Source organism: Nycticebus coucang, chromosome 17 (genome assembly GCF_027406575.1).
Source record: "Nycticebus coucang isolate mNycCou1 chromosome 17, mNycCou1.pri, whole genome shotgun sequence".
NCBI lineage: Eukaryota > Metazoa > Chordata > Mammalia > Primates > Lorisidae > Nycticebus > Nycticebus coucang.
The window spans coordinates 33,826,933-33,848,289 of NC_069796.1; the positions used below are offsets into that span (position 1 = coordinate 33,826,933).

The 21,357-nt window shown below is 45.3% G+C and overlaps 1 protein-coding gene across 1 annotated transcript; it reads right to left on the reverse strand.

The window, feature by feature from the left end:
• Positions 1-15,356: 15,356 nt before the first annotated feature.
• On the reverse strand, positions 15,357-17,039 carry NEUROG1 (neurogenin 1). The gene has a single exon (XM_053567217.1). The coding sequence runs from the start codon at positions 16,775-16,777 to the stop codon at positions 16,037-16,039; it is 741 nt and encodes a 246-aa protein (XP_053423192.1). The 5' UTR covers positions 16,778-17,039; the 3' UTR covers positions 15,357-16,036.
• Between the last annotated feature and the right edge of the window lie 4,318 nt (positions 17,040-21,357).

Sequence of the window (21,357 nt, forward strand, 5' to 3'; positions counted from 1 at the left end):
GGTCTTTCTTTTTTGTCCCGTGTGATAATCTTTGCCTTTTAGTGAAATGAAATTTATATTTAATATAATTCTTGGTAGGATTGGATTTATTACTCAATCTATTGTCTGCATAATTATTTCCTATTTGGTTTCTCTGTTCTTTGTTCTTTTTTTGTCTTCTTTTAGAGAAATTATTTTTTATTATTTCATTTTATTTCCATTTTTGGCTTATTAATTAGACCTCTTTTAATATTTTTGTTCACCTAGGGTTAACACTATATATTGCTAACTCATCTGAACCTGCCTTCAAAGAATGTTATACCACTTTATGTAAAGTGAAAAATCTTATCAGAGTGTAGTGCTCATTCCTCCCTCCAAGTTTTAGGAATATTTTTGTCATATACTTTATGTTTACATATGTGATAAGCTCCACAATACATTAATATGTGTTTTATTTTTATACAGACAATTATATATATAGATGTATGTGTGTGTGTATATATTATATATATATGTGTGTGTGTGTGTGTGTGTGTGTGTATACATAAAATTTCCTGGGTTAGAGTACAGTGGCACCAACATACAAATTTGGGGGCTTAAATAATCTCCTGCCTCAGCTTCCTGAGAAGCTGGGACGATAGGCCTATAAGTGCAATAAGCACATGTTATTATGCCTGGCTAGTTTTTAAAAAATTCTGTAGAGATGGGGTCTCACTATGATGATCTTAAATTCCTGGCCTCAAGCATCTTCTTACTGTGGCCTCCCAAAGTGATGGGATTATAGGTATGAGCCACCATGCCCAGCCTCAATTATCTTTTTTTTTTTTTTTTTTTGTAGAGACAGAGTTTCACTTTATTGCCCTCAGTAGAGTGCTGTGGCATCACACGGCTCACAGCAACCTCCAAATCCTGGGCTTAGGCGATTCTCCTGCCTCAGCCTCCCGAGTAGCTGGGACTACAGGCGCCCGCCACAACGCCCGGCTATTTTTTTGTTGCAGTTTGGCCGGGGCTGGGTTTGAACCCTCCACCCTCGGTATATGGGGCCGGCGCCCTGCTCACTGAGCCACAGGCGCCGCCCCTCAATTATCTTTTAAGGTGACATTTCTTTTACTCTTCACTTCTTTGTGTAGATTCAAACTTTCATCTGACATCATATCTCTTAAGGACTTTTTTTTGTTTTTTATTCAAGTTTTCTTTCCTTTCTCCCCTATCTCATGTCACTCAATACAACACTTCGGCTCTGGTCAAGGAAATGTGTGTGGGGATTTTCCCTACCAGCAATCAATTTTACAGTGGATTCTCCAGCAGACACCAGCAATTCAAGTCTGACACTATCTACTTGGAAATGGCATTAAGGCCCACAAGTTGAAGGCTCAGTCCCCTAAGACTCCCCTGACTTCAGATGCCAATCATAACTCCGAGGTTCTGACCTATATACTTTTGATGGACAAACTATAAATTGGAGTTCCTATGACTCTTTCCTTGGGTTTGATCAATTTGCTTGAGTGGCTCATAGAACTCAAGGAAACAATTTATTTTCATTTACTGATTTATTATAAGTGATATTTTGAAGCATATAGATGAACAGCTAGAGAGAAAAGATACACAGAGTGAGGTATGAGGGGAAGGGACACAGAGCTTCCATGCGCTCTCTAGGAGTGCCACTCTCCATGTGTTTAGCTAATCAGAAACCCAACCAAAACCTGTTCTTTTTGGTTTTTAGGGAGACTTCATTACATAGACATTATTGATTACATCATTAGCCATTGGTGATCAATTCAACCTTTAGCCCCCTTCCCTCTCTAGAGATTGGGAGGTGGAGTTGAAAATCCCAATTCTCTATTCATGCCTTGGTCTTTCCGGAGACCAGTTCCTGTCTTAAAGCTAAGTAGAGGCACCCAACCACCAGTCATCTTACTGTCACTCTGGAGATACCTTAGAGACTGACACATTCCCAGAGGCGGATGGAGTGGCAAAGTCTGCCTAGAATGTCTGAGAAAGCTTCAGAGAGGAGATGATGTTGGAGCTGCAATTGGAAGGATGAGTCAGGGATTGGGGGTAGCCAGATAGGAGACAAGTGTGTAGAAGATGTAGACCCATGAAAAGCCCTGCTATGTTTGGGGGGTGATGAGAGGGCTCTGTGGTCCAAGTCTAGGTGATATGCAGGGGGTGAGTCAGTGTACAAACCAAGCATCTGGATTTAGTTGTAGGAAGGGCCAGGTATAGTTTTTCTTTGGCACAGAATGCTTTTATTAGGTGTCTTTGAGAAGAAGGCTGTGAACAGATTTAAGATGTGGCCTATCTTGGTTTTTGGGTTCTCCAGTAGATGCTAAGATAAGGATTTAAATGCGTAGTTCTCATTTGGGGCTCAAGCTGAAGGGGAGGCCACTTTCTCAGTTCTGCTGTCTTCAAGCAGAAAACAAAATCTGGAGAAAGTAGAGGTGGAGACAGAGACAAACCACACAAGTGCAATAAAAGCTTCCACTTGTTTGTGGCATAGCCCTGTGTGCTTATAGCTCATTGGCCAAAGCCAGGTCCTGACCAGCCCTTAGAATGGGAGACATCATTAGCTTATGCAGAACAGCTATTAAATGTGGGGAGGGAACCAACAACTGTGAACAATAGTACACTCCACCAAGCCCATGTGCTGGGTACAGTAGCTGTTCAGGCTGTGTCAAGGTGAGCTTAACCTGACAGAACCAAGCAGAAATTATTATGAGCCAGTTGCAGCTCTTTAAAGAGTGAAGATCAAGTCTGAGTTGATAAAGTGATGAATGCTCTGGCTTCTATCTTTTGCTAGTGTCTTAATGACTTGGGACACCTTGGCATTATCTGGATACATGGCCCTCACTCTCAAGGCCAGCAGATGTCAATGACACAGAGGGCTTCACCTCAACTGGAGAGTGACCTCAGCAGGCAACAAATACTGCCATGTCCCTACCAAAAAGGATGTCGTAAGCTAAGCCATTTGAAACTCCAATATCCAGTTTGGGCATCCTGCCTCCAGGATTGCCTGGCGCCTGTCCATCACCCCAGCAAGCAGCAGGTAAGCTCAGTGCTCGAGTGTTTGTCCTGAGTCTCTCTAGCAAGTGACAGCTCCTAAAGTGACATGTACCTGATCATATAATTGGTTAATGGTCATTGCAGGCAGTTGGCAAAACTCACCAGGAACATCTTCTAGGTTAAAATCTTCAATATTAGTCTCTTTGGTGTTGAACTTGGGGCTTTGATTTCCTGCTTGTCTGAGGTTGGAGCAATCCCAGCAATACTTTCTACAGCAAGTCCAGGCTGCAGTAAGAACTACAGGACTTTCTAGGCAGATATGCATTGGCAAAGAAATTGATTTTTCATAAGAGGATGCCCTGTAAACTGACAGTGAAGGTCTTTGCCAGAGAACTCAGGCTTAACTCTTAAGCCCTCTGAAGCTAGTTCTCACCTCCCTCAGTCAGAGGAGTGGGGGAAATGGCACATTCAGCCCCAGGCCCCACATGGCAGCTTTGGCCCTGCCTTCTGCTACGATCCAGCTTATTCCTGGATCAGTCTGGGCCTCACAGCTAAGCTTGTGGCTCATAACATTTCTTACTTGGCTTTGTTGTTATTTCTCGAGTGACAGTCTATGAAACAGCAAGAATGCTAGATTAGACTATCTGGGTTCAAATCCCAGCTTCATAGCTTACTTGCTATGTGGTCTATTTTTTTAAATTTTTTTTTTTATTGTTGGGGATTCATTGAGGGTACACTAAGCCAGGTTACACTGATTGCATTTGTTAGGTAATGTCCCTCTTGCAATCGTGTCTTGCCCCCATAAAGTGTGACACACACTAAGGCCCCACCCCCCTCCCTCCGTCCCTCTTTCTGCTTCCCGCCCCCCATAACCTTAATTGTCATTAATTGTCCTCATATCAAAACTGAGTACATAGGATTCATGCTTCTCCATTCTTGTGATGCTTTACTAAGAATAATGTCTTCCACTTCCATCCAGGTTAATACGAAGGATGTAAGGTCTCCATTTTTTTTAATAGCTGAATAGTATTCCATGGTATACATATACCACAGCTTGTTAATCCATTCCTGGGTTGGTGGGCATTTAGGCTGTTTCCACATTTTGGCGGTTGTAAACTGAGCTGCAATAAACAGTCTAGTACAAGTGTCCTTATGATAAAAGGATTTTTTTCCTTCTGGGTAGATGCCCAGTAATGGGATTGCAGGATCAAATGGGAGGTCTAGCTTGAGTGCTTTGAGGTTTCTCCATACTTCCTTCCAGAAAGGTTGTACTAGTTTGCAGTCCCACCAGCAGTGTAAAAGTGTTCCCTTCTCTCCACATCCACGCCAGCATCTGCAGTTTTGAGATTTTGTGATGTGGGCCATTCTCACTGGGGTTAGATGATATCTCAGGGTTGTTTTGATTTGCATTTCTCTAATATACACAGATGATGAACATTTTTTCATGTGTTTGTTAGCCATTCATCTGTCATCTTTAGAGAAGGTTCTATTCATGTCTCTTGCCCATTGATATATGGGATTGTTGGCTTTTTTCATGTGGATTAATTTGAGTTCTCTATAGATCGTAGTTATCAGGCTTTTGTCTGATTGAAAATATGCAAATATCCTTTCCCATTGTGTAGGTTGTCTCTTTGCTTTGGTTATTGTCTCCTTAGCTGTACAGAAGCTTTTCAGTTTAATGAAGTCCCATTTGTTTATTTTTTTTGTTGTTGCAATTGCCATGGGAGTCTTCTTCATGAAGTCTTTCCCCAGGCCAATATCTTCCAGTGTTTTCCCTATGCTTTCTTTGAGGGTTTTTATTGTTTCATGCCTTAAATTTAAGTCCTTTATCCATCTTGAATCAATTTTTGTGAGTGGGGAAAGGTGTGGGTCCAGTTTCAGTCTTTTACATGTAGACATCCAGTTCTCCCAAAACCATTTATTGAATAGGGAGTCTTTCCCCCAAGGTATGTTCTTGTTTGGTTTATTGAAGATTAGGTGGTTGTAAGATGTTAGTTTCATTTCTTGGTTTTCAATTCGATTCCAAGTGTCTATGTCTCTGTTTTTGTGCCAGTACCCTGCTGTCTTGACCACTATGGCTTTGTAGCACAGACTAAAATCTGGTATGCTGATGCCCCCAGCTTTATTTTTATTACTAAGAACTGCCTTAGCTATACAGGGTTTTTTCCGGTTCCATACAAAACGCAGAATCATTTTCTCCAAATCTTGAAAGTATGATGTTGGTATTTTGATAAGAATGTCATTGAATAGGTAGATTGCTTTGGGAAGTATAGACATTTTAACAATGTTGATTCTTCCCATCCATGAGCATGGTATGTTCTTCCATTTGTTAATATCCTCTGCTATTTCCTTTCTGAGGATTTCATAGTTTTCTTTATAGAGGTCCTTCACCTCCTTTGTTAGGTATATTCCTAGGTATTTCATTTTCTTTGAAACTATGGTGAAGGGAGTTGTGTCCTTAATTAGCTTCTCATCTTGACTGTTACAAAGGCTACTGTATACAAAGGCTACTGACTTGTGGACATTGATTTTATATCCTGAAACATTACTGTATTTTTTGATGACTTCTAGGAGTCTTGTGGTTGAGTCTTTGGGGTTCTCTAAGTATAAGATCATGTCGTCAGCAAAGAGGGAGAGTTTGATCTCCTCTGCTCCCATTTGGATTCCCTTTATTTCCTTGTCTTGCCTAATTGTATTGGCTAGAACTTCCAGCACTATGTTGAATAGTAAAGGTGACAGAGGACAACCTTGTCTGGTTCCAGTTCTAAGAGGAAAAGCTTTCAGTTTTACTCCATTCAGTAAAATATTAGCTGTGGGTTTGTCATAGATAGCTTCAATCAGTTTTAGAAATGTGCCACCTATGCCTGTACTCTTCAGTGTTCTAATTAGAAAAGGATGCTGGATTTTATGAAATGCTTTTTCTGCATCTATTGAGAGGATCATGTGATCTTTATTTTTGCCTCTGTTAATATGGTGGATAATGTTTATGGACTTGCATATGTTAAACCAGCCTTGCATCCCTGGGATGAAGCCTACTTGATCATGATGAATGACTTTTTTGATGATAAGCTGTGATCTGTTGACTAGGATTTTGTTGAGAATTTTTGCATCTATATTCATGAGTGAGATTGGTCTGAAATTCTCCTTTTTGTTTGGGTCTTTTCCTGGTTTTGGTATCAGGTTGATGTTTGCTTCATAGAATGTGTTGGGGAAGATTCCTTCTTCCTCAATTTTTTGGAATAATTTCTGCAGTACACGAATAAGCTCTTCCTTGAAGGTTTGATAGAATTCTGGAGTGAAGCCATCTGGACCTGGGCATTTTTTGTTTGGAAGATTTTTTATTGTTTCTTTGATCTCAGTGCTTGAAATTGGTCTGTTCAGGAGCTCTATTTCTTCCTGGCTGAGTCTAGGGAGAGGGTGTGATTCCATATATTTATCCATTTCCTTCACATTGTCAAATTTCTGGGCATAGAGTTTCTGGTAGTATTTAGAGATGATCTCTTGTATCTCTGTGGGATCGGTTGTTATTTCCCCTTTATCATTTCTGATTGAGGTTACTAGAGATTTTACTTTTCTATTCCTCGTTAGTCTGGCCAATGGTTTATCTATTTTATTTATTTTTTCAAAAAACCAACTCCTTGTTTCATTAATTTTCTGAATGATTCTTTTGTTTTCAATTTCATTGATCTCTGATTTGATTTTGGATATTTCTTTTCTTCTACTGAGTTTAGGCTTAGATTGTTCTTCTTTTTCCAATTCCATAAGATCTCTTGTGAGATTGTTGATGCTCTCTCTTTCTGTTTTTCAAATGTAGGCATCTAAAGTGATGAATTTTCCTCTCAAAACTGCTTTTGCAGTATCCCACAGGTTTTGGTAGCTTGTGTCTTCATTGTTGTTATGCTCAAGGAAGTTAATGATTTCCTGTTTTATTTCTTCCTGCACCCATCTGTTATTCAACAGAAGATTGTTTAGTTTCCATGCCTTTGGGTGGGGTCGAGTGTTTTTGTTAGAGTTGAGTTCCACCTTTAGTGCCTTATGGTCTGAGAAGATACAAGGTAAAATTTCAATTCTTTTGATTCTGTTGATATTGTTTTGTGTCCCAGGATATGATCAATTTTGGAGAATGTTCCATGGGGTGATGAGAAGAATGTATATTCTTTATCTTTGGGGTGGAGTGTTCTATATGCGTCTATCAAGCACAGTTGTTCTAGCGTCTCATTTAAATCTCTTATATCTTTGTTTAATTTCTGTTTAGAGGATCTGTCCAGCTGTGTAAGAGGAGTGTTAAAGTTCCCTGCTATTATGGTATTATCAGATATCATATTGCTCAGACTGAGTAAGGTCTGTTTCAAGAATCTGGGAGCATTTAAATTGGGTGCATAAATATTTAGAATTGAAAGGTCTTCTTGTTGTATTTTTCCCTTGACCAATATAAAGTGACCATCTTTGTCTTTTTTGACTTTAGTTGCTTTAAATCCACATGTATCTGAAAATAAGATTGCAACTCCTCTTTTCTTCTGAATTCCATTTGCCTGAAAAATTGTCTTCCAACCCTTGACTCGGAGCTTTAATTTGTCTTTTGAAGCCAGGTGTGTTTCTTGCAGACAGCAAATGGATGGCTTGTGTTTTTTAATCCAGTCAGCCAATCTATGTCTCTTCAGTGGGGAATTCAAGCCATTAACATTTATTGAGATAATTGATAAGTGTGGTAGTATTCTATTCGTCTTATTATGTGAGAGTCCATTGCTTAGTTTTATCTTTTGCATCAGTGTGGAGGTTAAGTTCTGTCCTTCAATTTCTGAGTTCTTACTTTGCTGCTGATCCATTGTGGTGGTCAGTGTGCAGAACAGGTTGAAGTATTTCCTGTAGAGCTGTTCTTGTGGCGAATTTCCTCAATGTTTGTATATCCGTAAACGATTTGATTTCTCTGTCAATTTTTAAGCTTAGCTTAGCAGGGTACAGAATTCCGGCCTGGAAATTGTTCTGTTTAAGTAGATTAAAGGTAGATGACCATTGTCTTCTTGCTTGGAAAGTTTCATTAGAGAAGTCTGCGGTCACTCTGATGGATTTGCCCCTGTAGGTGAACTGGCGCTTACTCCTGGCAGCTTGCAGAATCTTTTCTTTTGTCTTGACTTTGGACAGGTTCATCACAATGTGTCTTGGAGAAGCTCGGTTAGAGTTGAGGCGACCTGGGGTCCGATATCCCTCGGAAAGCAGTGTGTCAGAATCTTTGGTGATATTTGGGAAATTTTCTTTTATAATATTCTCTAGTATGGCTTCCATTCCTCTGGGGCATTCTTCTTCCCCTTCTGGGATTCCTATAACTCATATGTTGGAACGCTTCACAAAGTCCCATAATTCTGACAGTGAACGTTCTGCTTTCTCTTTCTTCTGCCTCTTTTACTATCTGAGTTATCTCAAGAACTTTGTCTTCTACCTCTGAAATTCTTTCTTCTGCATGGTCTAACCTGTTGCTGATACTTTCCATTGCATCTTTAAGTTCCCTGATTGACTTTCAGTTCCTTCAGCTCTGCTATATCCTTTTTATATTCTTCATATCGTTCATCTCTTATTTGATTCTGTTTTTGGATTTCCTTTTGGTTATTTTCCACTTTATTAGCAGTTTACTTCATTGTTTCCATCATTTCTTTCATTGTTTTCAACATGTGTGTTCTAAATTCCCTGTCTGTCATTCCTAACATTTCTTTATAGGTGGAATCCTCTGCAGTAGCTACCTCATGGTCCCTTGGCGGGGTTGTTCTGGACTGGTTCTTCATGTTGCCTGGAGTTTTCTGCTGATTCTTCCTCATGAGTGATTTCTTTTATCTGTTTCTTTGCCCTAATTTTCCTTTCACTTCCTCTTGCTCTTTAAGTTCTCGTGCCTGTGGACTAAGGGTTACAGGACCAGAAGGGTGAGAAGGTTGAAGAGCAAAAAAGGGATGAAAGAAAGGAGGACCGAGTGATAAGAAAAAAAAGAAAAATAGAGAAAGGAGAGGGGGTGGGTAAAAGGAATAATGAGAAAAAGAAGAGAGGCACAGAAAGAGAGAGACAGAGCAATATAGGTGTACAGTATGGTACTTTGACACAACCTTAAAAAAACCCCACCTTCTGGGGGTGCCCAGTTGGGTGGTTCCCTTGAGGTCGGCAGCTCTTTGCTAACCTGATCAGACACAGTACCCCACCTCCACCAAGTAGAGAGGAAAGACAAAAATGCTATAAATCAAACCAAAACAAGCAAACAGAAAACTTTACGGGATAAAATTGGGTGAAAAATCAAATAATAGCTGTAGAAACACTAGCAAAAATGAAGTTCTATTTATTGAAAAAGGCAGCAATGGGAAATTATAATTAAACTAGAAAATTGAGAAAGAAAAAGGATCTGTATGGAAAAGGTTGAAATTAAAAAACAAAACAACATCAACAACATCAAAATAAACAAAAAAACAACCAAACCAAAAAAAAAACAAAAAACAAAAAACACAACCAAAAACAAAGCAGTATGTATTTGTTGTTGAATATTGTCTGGGCAACACGTGGTCTTCTGGGGTATGAGATGTTAATCACAGTTCTGATACGAGTAGAGGCTGCTGATTTCTCAAACCCCAGCAGGTAGACACCCTAAATCTCTCTTCAGCCCACTTAAAAGGCACTTTGAACTTGTAAACTTGCTGAGCAGAAGCTTTCCCAGAAAGTGCTTGTCGCTGGAATCACTGCTGAAGTGGCTATCCACTTACCCAGTGTGCCAAAACCAGTTTCACTCTGCCTCTGAGGGTTAGGGCTGCAAGGCGGCTCAGACCCCACCCTTAGGCTACTTGGTCACTGGGTTACCAGCTCCCACCCGATTCTAGCTCTGTGACCCTGAGGGCGGAGCTTGCTGTGGCAGATCGCTCACAATGGCTCTCTGTGACCCACAGCCAAACACTATTAGCTCCGTCTGGCTCAGCGGCTCAGACTGGGGCCCTAGACAACAGCCAAAGTTCTCTGCACTCCCGCTAAGCTCTCCCCAAGGCAGTTCAACTGAATGCCAAGTCCAAAGACACCAAAACAGTTCATAGGTAAGGCCTTTCTGGTTTGCAGTCTGGCTGCTACTGAACTTACAGTTGTGGGTGGGTTTAGACGGATTGAACACACGCGACCACTTGCAGTTTTTCCACTGTTTTAGTCCTCCTCTTGGGGTCCAGAAGTCTCTCGCTGACTCCCTGTATCCTCACAGGGGTGATGATAGGCAGATCCCACCAGCCAGAGATGCCTGGAATCCTATCTTCTCAGACTCACGGTGCCCAGATGCAGGGAAGCCGTTACTTGGCCGCCATCTTGCTCCCGCTATGTGGTCTTAAGCAAGTTACTTGAGTGTGCCTCGCTTCCCTCATCGATAGAGATAATGATAATCAACCTCATGGGCTGTGAGAATTAAATGAATACATGTGTGCAGTATGTTTAGAATAGTGTGTAGAACAGAGAATAAGTGCTCTGTGTTAGCTGAGATGGTGATGATGACAGTAGTGTTATTGAGGGCACTGCCCATGACATCACAAGCCCTGCCTTACCCTGATTATGAATTTTCTTTGAGGCATTTTGCTTAGGCCCCAACCTGGCCAAAGTTATGGTTCTCTTGAGCACCAAACTGTCTTTATCTTATGGACACAGAGACTTGTGTTTCCATTTTGCTTTGGGTGCTAACTTCAGGCAAAGATAACTATTTCCCTCAGTCTTTGCAGAGGGATTTGTGGGCTGGATTCTCTGTCCTCACTGTTCCTGACCCGAATTCTCGAAGTCATCTTTCATTCCTCTCTTTTCATACTTGACAACAAATCCTGATGTTTCCACTTTCAAACTGTGTCCTGTTTCTGCCCACTGTTCATCACTTCTGCCACTATTTGCCTTTCTCCAGGACTGGTGTACAGATGCTTGGTTGGGTCTCAGATTCTGCCCTGGCCCCTAAAATCTGTCATCCATGTCACAACCAGTGTGGCCTTTGAAAGTACAAGGCAATTCCTATCACTCCTTTGCTTTCAAGCCTGCAATCACCTTGGGAAAAAAAAAAAAAAAAAAAAAAAACAGTCCTTATAATAGTTTACAAGGCTCAAGGTGAATGGCACTGCCCCCATCTCTCTCTGCCCTGGGCCTGCTCATGCCCTCTGCTCCAGCTCTGTCAACCTCCTTGCTGGCCCTCAGTACAATGTGCATGGCCCAGGCTTTCCCCTTGCTGGGCCTTCTCCCAATGATGCCCCTATGCCCACCACAGGCATGGTTTGCTCCCTCCCCCTTTTCATTCAGTCCTCCTTTCATATAACCTAATTCAAAGACCTTTCCTGACCAGCTTTTATAAAAGAGCAATCTCTCTCCCACCCTAGAATTTCATATTTACCTTATTTCACTTTTTTTTCCTCCTCAGCACTTACCACAATCTTTCCCAAATTTATTGTCTTTACTCACTAGCATGTTAGCTCCTTTTGTCTGTCTTGATCACTCCAGTGCCTAGAAAGGTACCTAGCACATAGCAAGGGCTTGATAAAGAGTCACTGTATCTTCCTACTATTTCATCCTAATCTTCCCTTCCCTTGGCTCTCAAAGGCTTGTAAGCAGTGTGTAAAGACATATACATTACATGAGGACAAAAACAAATTAAGAGATCAAGGGAGAGAATAAATAAACCCTCTGAAATGCCTACTGATTCCTTAGTGAAAGATTTGGTTAAGGATAGGGAGCCCTGACTGTCAGCAGGAAGTCCTATGCATTCTCATTGATTAGGATATTTTAATAATTCCCTCCTTGCCTTTGCAGACATGAGTGGATGAATGAGAAGTTGCTGAAGGAAGAAAGAGGCCCCTGAGCTGGGGCATTTTTAAATCGCCCTCCTTTTTTCCTATTTGAGAGCTCCAAGGGCTGCATGTATATGCTTGCTTTCTTAGGAGGAGAGTATTAAACAGCAAGGATAGAATTGCCTCTAAAAACCAATGTTGTTAAAGCCCTTTCTTTATGGGAAGGGACTCTGGGTCTTGCACCTTGAGTTGTGAGTCTATTGTGGCAAACAACTAGGAAATGAGAGTGTTCATGGTGTTTCCCCATGGTTTTCAGTCCTGGCCTGGCCGTCGGCAGCTGAGTGCCTACACCAGCTGTTTGCTGATGCTTTTGCACAATGATAAACACAAAATGTTGTTCTCTTCCTGTCCCAGACATGTGTACTTAGATTATGGTTGATTACTCTCCACAGAGGCCTGCCCCTCTCTAAGACCCAGCCTGGGCTTCTCAGAAAGCTAGAGGGAATCACTTCCAAGCATCCTATGTATGGGAGCAGGAAATCTAATGCAGACTGCTTGTGCCTTTTGCTCTAAGAAAATGCAAAGCTAGTAGACTGAATTAATTCTGAGACAGTCAGTAGAGTGGGGGGTTGGGCTGGGTCATTTTAGGGATACAACTCTTTCCTTGAAGATTTAAGCAGAAGTGATTATTTTCAGCCCTCCAAACTTCTGGAGCTTTTCTTGGAGGACTCTTTGTCTCTGCTTTGGGTACAATTACAGAAGATATCTGTCTTTCCAGAATCTTCTGTAAAGTACCTTTTTTTTTTTTTTTTGAATATGTCTGGTACCCTTTATTAGTTTCTTGTACTATTATAGATTTTTAAAAACTCTTTTTTTTATTAAATCATAACTGTATACATTGATATGATCATGGGGCATCATACACTCGCTTCATAGACCATTTGACACATTTTTATCACAGTGGTTAACATAGCCTTTCCGGCGTTATCTCAGTTACTGTGCCAAAACATTTACATTCTACATTTACCAAGTTTCGCAAATACCCCTGTAAGATGCACCACAGGTGTGATCCCACCGATCCCCCTCCCTCTACCCACCCACTCCCCTTTCCCACTTCCCCCTATTGTTAAGTTGTAGCTGGGTTATAGCTTTCATGTGAGAGTCCCAAATTAGTTTCATAGTAGGGCTGTGTACATTGGGTACTTTTTCTTCCATCCTTGGGATACTTTACTAAGAAGAATATGTTCCAGCTCCATCCATGTAAACATGAAAGAGGTAAAGTCTCCATCTTTCTTTAAGGCTGCATAGTATTCCATGGTATACATATACCACAATTTATTAATCCATTCGTGGATCGATGGGCACTTGGGCTTTTTCCATGACTTAGCTATTATGAATTGGGCTGCAATAAACATTCTGGTACAAATATCTTTGTTATGTTGTGATTTTTGGTCTTCTGGGTATATGCCCAGCAGAGGAATTACAGGATTGAATGGCAGATCTATTTTTAGATCTCTGAGTGTTCTCCATATATCTTTCCAAAAGGAATGTATTAATTTGCATTCCCACCAGCAGTGCAGAAGTGTTCCCTTTTCTCCGCATCCACGCCAACATAAAAACAGCATGGTATTGGCACAAAAACAGAGAAGTAGATATCTGGAACAGAATAGAGAACCAAGAGATGAATCCAGCTACTTACTGCTATTTGATTTTTGACAAGCCAATTAAAAACATTCAGTGGGGAAAAGATTCCCTATTTAACAAATGGTGCTGGGTGAACTGGCTGGCAACCTGCAGAAGACTGAAATTGGACCCACACCTTTCACCATTAACTAAGATAGACTCTCATTGGATTAAAGATTTAAACTTAAAACATGAAACTATAAAAATACTAGAGGAGAATGCAGGGAAAACCCTTGAAGAAATTGGTGGGTGAGTATTTCATGAGGAGAACCCCCTGGGCAATTGAAGCAGCTTCAAAAATACACTACTGGGACTTGATCAAACTAAAAAGCTTCTGCACAGCTAAGAACACAGTAAGCAGAGCAAGCAGACAGCCCTCAGAATGGGAGAAGATATTTGCAGGGTATAACTCTGACAAAGGTTTAATAACCAGAATCCACAGAGAACTCAAACGCATCAGCAAGAAAAAAACAAGGGATCCCATCGCAGGCTGGGCAAGGGATTTGAAGAGAAACTTCTCTGAAGAAGACAGGCGCACGGCCTTCAGACATATGAAAAAATGCTCATCATCTTTAATCATCAGAGAAATGCAAATCAAAACTACTTTGAGATATCATCTAACTCCAATGAGACTAGCCTATATCACAAAATCTCAAGACCAGAGATAAAGTACCTTTTTTATCTGAAGGAGGTTGCCTTGCCCATGGCTGGGCTGCTGATGCCTGAGGGGACCCAGCCTATGACTCTGTGGTCCTGACTTACCACAACGTGTGTAAGGAGGACAAACCCCTCCACAAGGGGAATATACTGTCTGCGGCCTTACTCTGGCCCTGGGGTCAGAGTTCTAATACTATAGGAATAGAGCTATTATGGTACTATAGAATCCATTTTCCTCAACCCATTCCCACCCACCCCCACCTTGCCACTAAATAATTATCTTCATGAAAAGGAGCACCCAGTGGGAAAAAATTTTGTCTTAGTGTAGGGTAACTTGTGAGCTGGGTTAAGAGTCAGTGACAGCATTTAAGAACTACCTCTTGTAATTATCTACATTCAAAAATTCAAAACAAAAGCTGCGACTGGCAGCACTGTTAGCTAATGTCAGACAACAGACAAACACACTGTAGCCAGGAAAATCCCCACTGAGTTTGGGTGGTTGATTTCTCTGGCAGCAAATGAAAGCTTTGGCTATCACCCTGGAGGACTGGCTGAGCAAGCCCAGCACCCAAGGCCTCCCTCTGCATGCCCCGTCACTGTGACTCACGGCGGGGGATATGTGTGTGTTGTAGGGCACAGACACCCTAGCTCACAGTCTTACGCAGCTGCATGCCCCAGTCAGGACACCACACTGGCATAATTCATCCCACACCTCACAGCCAGAGGGAACCCAGCCTGGATGGACAGCAATTTGGAGGCATTGTTTGCAAATCAATTTTCCCCTCTAAATAGGCTGTTATAGGAGTGGACCCTTCTGCTTGCCTAGCCTAGGCCCACCTGGCACTGGGGCTTCCTAGCCAGTGGTCACACTTTGTTGATCTTTCTAATCCCCTCTCTTTGAAACACAGAGCCAGCTGATGTGGAGTTCCTCAAAAGAAAGACTCTCCCACTGCCCCCACCTCTACAGGTAGCTGTGTATCCGGGGCTAATTCCCTACTAAAAAGTCTTAATTGGCTTATGCAGAGCCTGAAAGATCTCCCTTGTGTTTACAACTGAAAGGAAACGATGGACTCCAAATGCCCTAGTCTGTCTTTATCCATTTCTTGGTGGAAGTCAGTGCATTTTATTTTTTAATTGTTTTTGAAACAAGACTGGGGGGCTTGAAGGTGGGCGGGATAGTGTTTCACTTCAGTGGTCCAGCCACTGAGGGAAGGCCAGCAAAGCCGCGGTGACACTAACATTAGGCAAGAAACTCAGTGACTTATTTTGTACTTAGTTTTTATTTACACGAAGCATCTGCAGTACAAAATGTAAACTTTGATAGCTCATAATAGAATAAACTCTTTATGTACAAAAATACATTTTCATATGAATGAAGCATCTTGAATAAATTAAAGTACTCTCCAGCCCGGTGCCTGAATAGCTAAGCAAGAGTCTCCCGTTCTTCCTAGAGCAAGCCTGCAGTGGTGGGGGGCGGGATCCATAATGCATGAAGCCCGCGCCTTGTCTCTCCTTTTTAAGCCTTTTCATTGTATTGTCAGCCGGCTCAAACCGAATTTTCATGCTCGTTTTTCTTCATTAGAGTTCTACAAATTGTAAAATTGACTTTTCACCTCGTCTTCAGGGGCTGATCTGTCCCTTTTCTAAATCACACTGAAGTGGTGGCTGGGGTCAGTTGTGAGCCAGCCACAAAGGAGGTTTTGTGGAGTTCAGAAAGTGCAAAAGGAAAGGCCATCTAGGGGCGGGCAGGAGGGACCCAGAACTGAGGGCTGGAGAAACAGACCAAGAGGCGGCCGCAGAGAGGGTGCTGCGACCTGACAAGCGGCTCAGGTGTCCCCCACCCCTTTAAAGCTCCCGCTTCCTCCCTCCACCTACACTGGGGGCCACAGCTGGGGCCCCATCTATTGCCTGTTGACCGAGGGAGGGGAAAGGTAAGGGTGTCTACCAAGGGCCTAGTGGTAAGGGATGAAGCAGGGCGTCGTGTGGAGCAAGTCTTTGGGCAGGCCTGGAAAGGAGAAAAGGGGGTCGCCGGGGCCATAGGCGAAGTCTTCGGAGGTGGCGGGGCTACTGGGGTCAGAGATCGGCGAGGCGGCAGCGGCGCAGGGGGAGGCGGCGGCACCGGAGCCCCAGGACTCTGCGTCGCTGGCGGGGCTCGGGGGCCCGGGCAGGCAGGGGGCGCACTGCGGCGGCAGGAGGCGCTCCCGGGCACTGCCCCCGGACAGCCCTTGGTCCGCCAGGCGCAGAGTCTCGGCTAGAGCCCAGATGTAGTTGTATGCGAAGCGCAGCGTCTCGATCTTGGTGAGCTTGGTGTCGTCTGGGAACGAGGGCAGCACGCTGCGCAGTGCGTCTAGCGCCGCGTTCAAATTGTGCATGCGGTTGCGCTCGCGATCGTTGGCCTTGACGCGCCGGCTCCTGCGCAGCGAGTGGAGCAGCGCCTCGGAGCGCACCCGCGCCCGGCCCCGGCGCCGCCGCCGCTCCTGCTCCTCATCCTGCGCCCCTGGAACGTCGGATGCCCCAGAGATCCCGGGTGTACTCCTGCGGGCCGGCGCAGGCGGCCCCGACACGGAGGCTGGCGGCGGGAGCTTGGCACAGTCTTCCTCGTCGGTGAGGAAGCCGGACAGATCGCTGCTGCTGCTGCTGCTGCTGGCACAGTCGAGGTCTGAGAGGCAGGTGGTCTCTAGAGGAGCGGGCATCGTGGCGCTGGGCAGACCGACGGATGGACAGGAAGGCGCTCAGAAAACAGAAGCCTGGGCCGAGGGCAGGGCCACCGCACTTACGTTGACGGCCCGGGGTTACTCTGTGCCGGCTGCGGGCGCGAGGACCTAGAATGGCTCAGGAGAGCACAGAGAACTTGGCTTCGCCTCTTCGCCTCGCCTGCACGGGCCACGCGCCCGGCCAGTCTCCCGAATGATGTCGCAGGAGATGAGATCAGCTGGTGTGAGCACCGACTGTGGCACACGACCGGCCTCAGGACCCCTTAAGTACCCGGCGCAACAATGGGCACCCCCCTCCCTTGCCACCTCCGCCCCCGCGGCAGCCGGGGTGAATGAAGCGAGGCGTCAGGTCAGCCCCGTGCGGCGCCCGTGTATTTGCATAATTTATGCTCGCGGGAGGCCGCCCTTGCCCCTCCCCCCTCCAGGAGTGTGCCCGTAATTACCGCCCGCCAATCGGCGGCGTGGAGCGGCCGCCGGGGCCAGCTTGGGCTAAGCCGACCAGGTCGTCTCCAGGAGGTGAAAGGGAGGCGGGGGCGGCCGGTGATTAGCTGCAGAGGCACGCTCCTCCCGGGGCTGGGCGGGCCGGGCGACCCACGCCGGGCTGGGATGCGGAGGCCGGGCGCGCCAGGCAGGACAGTGTGAGCCGCGCAGCAGAGATGCAGAAACCTGCAGCCCACTGGGAGTCTGGGTTCGCATTCCCACTCCAGCTGCTGAGTGGCCGCGGGGCTTTGAGCAACAGATTGAATCCCTCTGAGCCTCACTTTACCAATCTATAAAGTGGGACACAAGTTTACCCTGTGGAGAATGATAGGAGATGATAATGTTTCCGGGACACTCAGCAGGGCGCTTTTGTAACAGAGCACTCAATAAATGGTTGTGTTATGCAGCATCCTCAGAACCAGAGGGAAAACCGCATTCAAATGGACGGGAGGGTGGCCAGGCGAGGGCCTAGAACACAGGGCTGGCATAGGCCCCCTGCTCTACCCAGGATGACGAAGAAAGAGCGGAAAGAGTCTGTTGACCTTCATGTGAAGGATAGGGAGAAGAGTGTGGAAAAAGGATCATGTGGTTTCCTGGTTGGATTGAGTCTTGCCCACGCTGTTCCCTTCTATCCCCTCCCTTCTCCCCCCCCCCCCCGCACCCTCCACTCCCACTCTTAAGGTATTAGAAGTGTGAGAGGGCTCGGCGTCCAGACACATGCACTGAGGCTGGCAGGTTCCCACCGGCCCTGACCAGCTAAACAACGATGACAACTGCAACCAAAAAACAGCCGGGTGTTGTGGCGGGCACCTGTAGTCCCAGCTGCTTGGGAGGCTGAGGCAAGAGAGTCTCTTAAGCCCAAGAGTTGGAGGTTGCTGTGAGCTGAGACGCCACGCCACTGCAGTCTACCGAGGGCGACATAGACTGTAGTGTGAGAGCTTCCCTCAGGCATCCCTGAGACTTTGCCCTGTCCTGTCCAGTCAGGATTTCTTTGCCCCAGTCTCTTGGAGAGGTGCTTGGAGCCTTTGTGACCACCACAGGGTGAGCTGGCAAGGGCACCTGGCCTGAGAGAGAGCTAGCCCATTCTAGGCAGCCAGCACATGGTGGAACCCCGTCCCTCAACCTCCTTTTCATCTTTGATGTCATAAATTTGTCTATTCCAGCAGGTCTTCACTCTGTATGTCAAGAGTCACTTTTCTCTGGTCACCAACCCTCACTCTTAAGTAACAGAGGCCCAAACATCCCCCAACGTCATACTTGGGTGGGATAGTCATTAAGGAACAGCACTGTATTGTGGGATCCAGCCCCCTCTCTCTTTGATATCTGGGTGGTGGATTCAGGCCTGGTGCCAGGCCTGCTGCCCTCCTAGCCACCTGGGCATTGGCCCCTTTGTGGAGCTGTGCTGTCTGGAGGCAGTGTCTGCCTGGCTGACTGACCAGAGCTTGTATTCTGTCTCGGAGGTCTCTCCCCAACCTGCCCCTTTCCCCTGCTACACACAGTCAGATAGAAGGGCTTAAGATTTATTGGAAGCCACAGTAAGCCGTTTCAATCAGGTTATGCAAGGGTGATTGTTGGATGGGTACTGGCCATCTTGGGGTGCCCAAGGGCTTTGGGGACCTGTATGAGTCAGCAGGAGCCCACGGGTCCTCTGTCTGCCTCTGGCCTCTGTTTTTCTCCAGGTTAACTTCCCCATGGCCCTAATCCACTCTCTCCAGCCTGATTTTTCACACCGCTGGGACCTGTATTTGTTTCTTTGGACTGTTATACAAAATTTCACAAACTGGGTGGCTTAAACAGCAAAAGTTTATTCTCTCACAGTTCAAAAGTCTGAAATCAAGGTGTCGGAAGGGTTGGCTTCTTTTTAGAGACTCTGAGAGAAAATTCGTTCCAGGCCTCTCTCCTAGTTTCTGGGGGCTCCTGTCAGCAGCATTGGCCATTTGTTGGTTTGTAGCCACGACACTCCAGTCTCTGCCTCCTTTGTTCACATGACCTCCTCTGTGTCTGTCTTCTCCTTCTCTGTCTCTTAGAGGGACATTTGCAATTGGACTTAAGGCCCAGCTAATCCAGGATGGTCGTAAGATCCTTATCTTAAGCATATCTAGAAAGACCCTTATTTCAAGTAATGTCACATTCCGAAGTTCTGGATGGAAATCTCTTTTGAGGGATCACTATTCAGCCCACTACAACCTCTTTTTCAAATTCCTGGAAGAGAAAATCGGTTTAGCAAATGGAATAGGTATCTGTCAGTGTTTTGTGTATCTAGTACCTGAAGAACTTTTGTATTGAGGAATTTGAATGTATGAGAACCCCTCCCCATTCCTCACAATTAGGGTGTGGCCACTTTATTTTAAGTCTAGTCTATCAGATGCCCCATTTTTGGAATTTAGGCTATGAGCTGGCGACAGTTCAGTTTACTTGTGTCATGGCAACGACCTGGAAGAGCCAGTAGCCAATGGGGGAAGAGGTGGCCAGGAGCCAGCAGACACCCTGGCTAAACTCTTCCCTGACCCTATCCTCAGCTGTGGCTCTGGTCTCCCTCTGCCTATTTTCTGCGCCTGGGTTCTCCAGCCTTCCCACTGATTGCATGAGAACTCCCTTCATATGCCTTTTCTTCGTGGGAATGTTCTACTTGAGTTGGCCAGGGTTACTATCTGTGCTTTTGTAAATAAAACATCAAGTCAAATGCTCAGATTGCCAAAGCATAGAGACTTATTCTTGTTTTATTTTGAGGCAACCCACAGTCCAAGTTGACTGCCTGCTTTTGTCCAGGCACTGTACTGGACATGGGAGTGACAAGGATGATAAACTTGGCTGGTGGGGACCCTGGGCTCTGAGTCTTGTGAGTAAAGGTTCAGGGCCAGCAGAACCCTTGGAAGCCTTGGAGATTACTCATCTGTTCACTGCACCCCATATGGGAACTGAGGTGGGAGTTGGGGGGGGTGTCTTGTTTCTAGGTCACCCCAGGGATCACTGGTGGTCAAACTGGGGCCAGACTCAGGAGTCCTTTCAGCCCTTATTCTATGTTCTTCCATCACAATCAGTCAACATGTAGATGCTGAAGGCCCTACTGCGTGCTGCCCTGTGCCAGATGCTGTGGAGCATCAGGCAGGCCTATAGTCTTGAAGAAGGGGAAATGTGACTACAGAAAGGTGACCAGCCACTGGCCTGGAGACATATTAAGGGCCTCTAAGGGAGCAGATATGAGGAGCATTGTGTACCTCCCAAAAGGAAGGCTTCTTGGTAGAAGAATGCTCCAAAGACCTTGAAGGATGGATGGGATGTGAATAGACAATGTAGGCTGAGGGAGGGTTAGGGGTGACTACAGCAGTGATGTGGGGGCCTGTCTAGATGGCGCTTCTGAACGGACCCAGTGGGAAGAAGTAAAGGGCAGTTGTGCTGTGCCTTGAGGGCCACATGTCCTTTCTTTCTCTTTTCAATCTCCTCCTACTGCTGCTTTCTCTGAGCAGGGCTGTTACCTAACAGTTGTTCCCCGATGTCTTGGGCAAGGTCATGTGGAGGGAGCAGGTGAGGGCTAACATCTAGTCTCCATACCCTCCAAGCTGTGCATCCTGGCACGTGCACCTTGGAAAGGTGCCTACATATGCCCAAAGGAGCCTTTCCAAACGTGTGCAAAGACATCTTATGATCTAGCATTGGGTCTGTGCTTTCTTCCGCTATTGTCTCCTTCCTTTGCCTGAACCTCAGAGACCTGACCAAACAGACATCTTAACCCTACTCTGCCTTGTTTCTGGCTCTTGGGCAGTGCATTAGCAGCCCCTCTGTGGGCATTAGTGCCTGGGCCGTGGGGGTCCCTCCTATGAGAGATCCACTGAGGCTGGAGCTCAGCCCCAGCAGGATGAGAATGAGGGAGTAGCTTAATAATCTCAGAGCTTCTAGTCACAAGAAAGAGGCTGGGCCCCTTCTAGGAGGATATGTATCCTGGTTGGGGAAGATGAAAGTTTCTTTTGCCCTCCAAATCCCTGCAAGCCTAGTGCATGAGCACATCTGTGGAAACCTCATCCTTGGGAGCACAATAGTGATGGGGGCATATAATAAATTCAGCCACAGTAGGGGCTGAG

Bases quoted from the DNA above. Each gene is read 5' to 3' on its own strand.
- NEUROG1 (XM_053567217.1), bottom strand. From the start codon at position 16,777: ATGCCCGCTCCTCTAGAGACCACCTGCCTCTCAGACCTCGACTGTGCC.